General features: G+C 29.1%; 1 protein-coding gene across 1 annotated transcript; it reads right to left on the bottom strand.

Moving 5' to 3' along the window:
• Positions 1-799: 799 nt before the first annotated feature.
• On the bottom strand, positions 800-2780 carry LOC137822549 (tRNA-processing ribonuclease BN). Its single transcript, XM_068627448.2, has 4 exons — positions 2583-2780; positions 2061-2426; positions 1250-1590; positions 800-1112 (listed from the first exon to the last, which is right to left on the bottom strand). The coding sequence occupies exons 1-4, from the start codon at positions 2719-2721 to the stop codon at positions 894-896; spliced, it is 1065 nt and encodes a 354-aa protein (XP_068483549.1). The 5' UTR covers positions 2722-2780; the 3' UTR covers positions 800-893.
• Between the last annotated feature and the right edge of the window lie 1207 nt (positions 2781-3987).

Genomic DNA, 3987 nt, shown 5'->3' with positions numbered 1-3987 from the left:
CGAATACATGAAAATATGTATTATAATATAAAATTCAATTAAATCAATATAATCCGATGAAATAAAATATAACTTTATAATTTAGATACATATATACTAATTATATGAAAAATATTAAATAATTAATTATATCTTTTAAATATTTTTTTGATTAACTCATTCTAAACCCATAAATAAATACTCTTTTTTTCAATTCAGACTTAGGCTTTATTTGGATTGGTGAGTGGAAAGTTGAAGGTGTGGGAGAGTGTGAAAAAAGTGAGTGTGTTTAAATTAGAATATGTTAGGATAAAAAGAATAAATAATTATTAATTTTGTGCATATTTTAGTTAATTAAAATAATTTAAACTTTCATTTATAAATAAAAAATGAAAAATTCAAACTAAATATAATTTTAAATGTAAGTATAATTTTATTATTTTTCATTTTATTAATTTAAATTAATTTTGTTACTTAAGTTAATTTATTTAGATAATTTTAATATTATTTATGATTCTTTAAATTATGTTATATATATATATATACAAAATTATTATTATTAATAATTTCTATTATTAATATTATTGTATGAGAAAGTAAGGACATCACGGTCTTTTCATCTCATTACACTCTCTTTTCTCTTCAATTATGAGAGGATCCTAAGTAACCTTAACTTTCCATTCACTCTCACCCTCAACCTCTCCTCTCATAGAAGCAAATAAGGTAACACCCATTCACCCTCAACCTCAATCACCCGTTGAAGATGCTAAAATTGATTTGGTAATTTTCGTGTTCTTATTGGTAAAAAAGGAAAGAGATCTTAATGAAGAGCCTGCATTAAAAGTTAATCAAATAACAATGTAACCGGGTCTTTCAAATATATATACAACACTCTACCATAATCGACGCTAAACTCAGTAATGATCTGCTACAGGTCTAGAAGGGAATAGCCTCAAAAGAAACGTCATCAATGACCAAAGGCACACAAGCCCCAGTAATTGAAAAGACATCAACAATGCGAACAAACCTCCAGTTCGTTCTACCAATTCTGCGCTCGGAGGAAGACCCTTCAAAGATAATAACAACTTCTCAGCAAAATTAGCAGCTTTTGTAAGCTGATGCAGTCTGTATACCTGCCAAAACAATTCAGAATGCCATAAAACTGATTAAAAGTAAAGCCAAATTTTAGTTTACAATCCAATCCAGTAATAATTGGACAAGAGTAAAGCAGCATTAAGATCTTAAATAATCTGAAAGAAAATAGACAAACCTCAAATATAGCAGGAACTAGAGGCCAGCAAGCTGACCCACGATTGTCCAAAACTTTCTCAAATGCAATTTGTACAACACAGCCAAATAAAAAAGGAGTTACAGCAACAACTCCTGCCATGCCAACGGCTGACCAGGTTGCAAACAAAAGAACAACAGGAGCAACAATCTTCAAACCCATTGTTAAAAAAGCGGAGAACAAGTATCCCCTGAGGCCAGTGATAAGACCCCATCTTTTGGAGCTGTACTGCAAATAAGGCCTCTGGACACGATCAGTCACATACAAGAATGTCGCTAGTCCAACGTAGAACAGGGCATCATGAGTGAACAAACTCACAGTATCTGCATTTTATTCATAATAGAAATGTTTATAAGAGATGCATCTCCCCCTTATTCATAAGGTTTCTTCAAACAATACTATGACAATTACAGAAGTCCATCCAGACTTTTTAATAGCAAATCCAACTTCCTTGTCCAAAGAACACGATCATGTTTCTCCATTATATACCAACATAATTCATTTTCTCAGTACATAAAGCAGACTAATACTATATACAGAGGACGCATTACAACTGAGATTGTTGAGCATTTGAAAGAAAATGTTTAAATAGGTCTTGACAGAGTTGATGAGATTTCGAAGTTTGGACATAATCAGCAAGAAACCTTAGCAATGCAACAAATGCAGGCAAAATAGACGGGTAGTAAGTATAACAAGTCAACACAGCAACAACAACCATCCAATTTCAAAAAAACAAGCCGTAAAAGGTCAAAATTAAAAGACAGTGGGAGAGAGCACAAAGTTCTACCGATACCTATGAAAATCGTATCATTAAGAAAAGCCTCCACCACATTGTCAACGAAGAACTGTGGCAGAATCAAAGATGCAATGAACGCCGTAGGAGCTAAGGCCCATAAGAAAGAGCCACCCTTTTCTCCGAAGGGGGCAGATTCCGATTTCCCTTCTTCTATCGACTGGTGTGTCAACCCACAAAAAGAGACAGAACCTGATTTACCATGAAACGGTTCTTCTCCGTTAAACGTACTACCCAGCACAGTAGAACTTTTGTTTGAATGAACTTCCAAGCCTCCATTTAAATTGGAATCAGAAGCATGAACAAGAAGCGTCAGGAATTTGTTCAATCCCAACACTGGAGGTTCCCTAATCACCCATTTTAAACCTGAAATGAAAATTTGAAAAATTTGAATTGTTTTGGTGTCAGAAGAGACCCAATATACCGCACACAACAAATTCAATTTTTTTTTTCAATTTTTAGTGTTATTCTGAACCAGCAAACGCAGTACACACACAATGGGGAGGAGGGGGAAAAACGTACATTTTGAACCGTTTCCAAACCGAAATGTTTGTCTTTGATTAGAAAATGAAGCGTGTGTTGCGAACGGTGGTGATAGAGTCCGATGATTGGAGTGAAGGGGTTGAGAGGGAAGAGCGCAACAAAGGGTTTGAAGTTCCATCACTCACTTTAGGGTTTTAGAGATATCCCCTGTTCCCAAAACCCGTTATTATATTCCCTCACTCGAGAACTATTTTTACATTATGCCAAACACTACTCAGATTTTAGAAACTAAATTACCACACTTTATTATATTTTTCAAATTACAATTTTTCACTATTACAATAACCTTTTTTATTAGAAATGTAAATATAATGTTTTTAAACTTAAAATAACCTATATGACAACATAATTTTTTTAAAATAAAGATAATGTTTGTACAGACTTTTTTTTAAAAAAAATATCTAAAATAAAGATAAAGTTATGTTTTAATATAAATATAAGTATAATACTTAATATATATTTTTATATTATAATAAAATGAATAATTAAAATAATAAATAAAAAGTAATTTAAAAATTAATTATTAATATATATTTTTATTATTATTTATTAATTTTTAATTTATTTTAATTTAAATTTTTAAATTTTTATATTAAATTATTTATACTCATTCTAAATTTAAGTCACTTAGAAACTTTCATCTAACATCACTCACTTACAAACTTTAATAAACTTTATCACAAATTTACACTAATATACAATAATTCAAACAATTTCATTTTTCTGTCAAATTACTTGAAATCCACCTCTTAAATCTCATTTCCAATCCAAAACACTATATTTTATTTAATATCGAATAAATCATTTTTCATTGGGAGAATTTATTCAGAATAAGACAATATATCTAAAATGAAAAATGAAAATCTAACTTAAAAAATTTAAATACTAAATCACTTTTTTAAAGAAATAAATCACTTACACTTTAATTAAAAAAAACCTTAAACCTAAATAATAAATATATGAAGGTCTCGTATTTATTAATTAGTTGTGAGTTATGAGAGGAAAAAATTTAATAGTTATGTATGGTAAAATATTTTACACTTGGTCTAAGTTTCAGGATACATATTTTAAAGTTGATAAACACGTTATATATATAATGGTTGTAATTCAATAATAAAAGAAATAATATTATCAATACATGTGTATATATTATCTTATTTTTATATATCTAAAATTAATATGCCAATGATTTCAGAGTAAAATTAACTTTGAAATTGAGATTAAAAAGCATATTTAAAATAATTTAAAATTAAATTAAATACTGAATTATGTATGACGTACGACTCACTTTATAATTTTTAACACTTTTCATTATTGTCTAAGAATACTTTTTCAAAACATATTTAGTCATGCTAAATATTCATACAGCGAATATTATACTCTC

This window comes from Phaseolus vulgaris, chromosome 9 (genome assembly GCF_051622355.1).
Source record: "Phaseolus vulgaris cultivar YP4 chromosome 9, ASM5162235v1, whole genome shotgun sequence".
NCBI classification, from domain to species: domain Eukaryota; kingdom Viridiplantae; phylum Streptophyta; class Magnoliopsida; order Fabales; family Fabaceae; genus Phaseolus; species Phaseolus vulgaris.
Note: the sequence above shows the minus strand (reverse complement) of the source record. Positions and strands in the feature narration are given on the sequence as shown.

Excerpts from the sequence above, each read along its gene's own strand:
- LOC137822549 (XM_068627448.2), bottom strand. The coding sequence starts at position 2,721 with ATGGAACTTCAAACCCTTTGTTGCGCTCTTCCCTCTCAACCCCTTCAC. Across the intron at positions 2,427-2,582 it reads GTTTGGAAACGGTTCAAAAT|GTTTAAAATGGGTGATTAGG; the intron begins GTACGTTTTTCC and ends TTTTCATTTCAG. Across the intron at positions 1,591-2,060 it reads TAATGATACGATTTTCATAG|ATACTGTGAGTTTGTTCACT; the intron begins GTATCGGTAGAA and ends AATAAAATGCAG.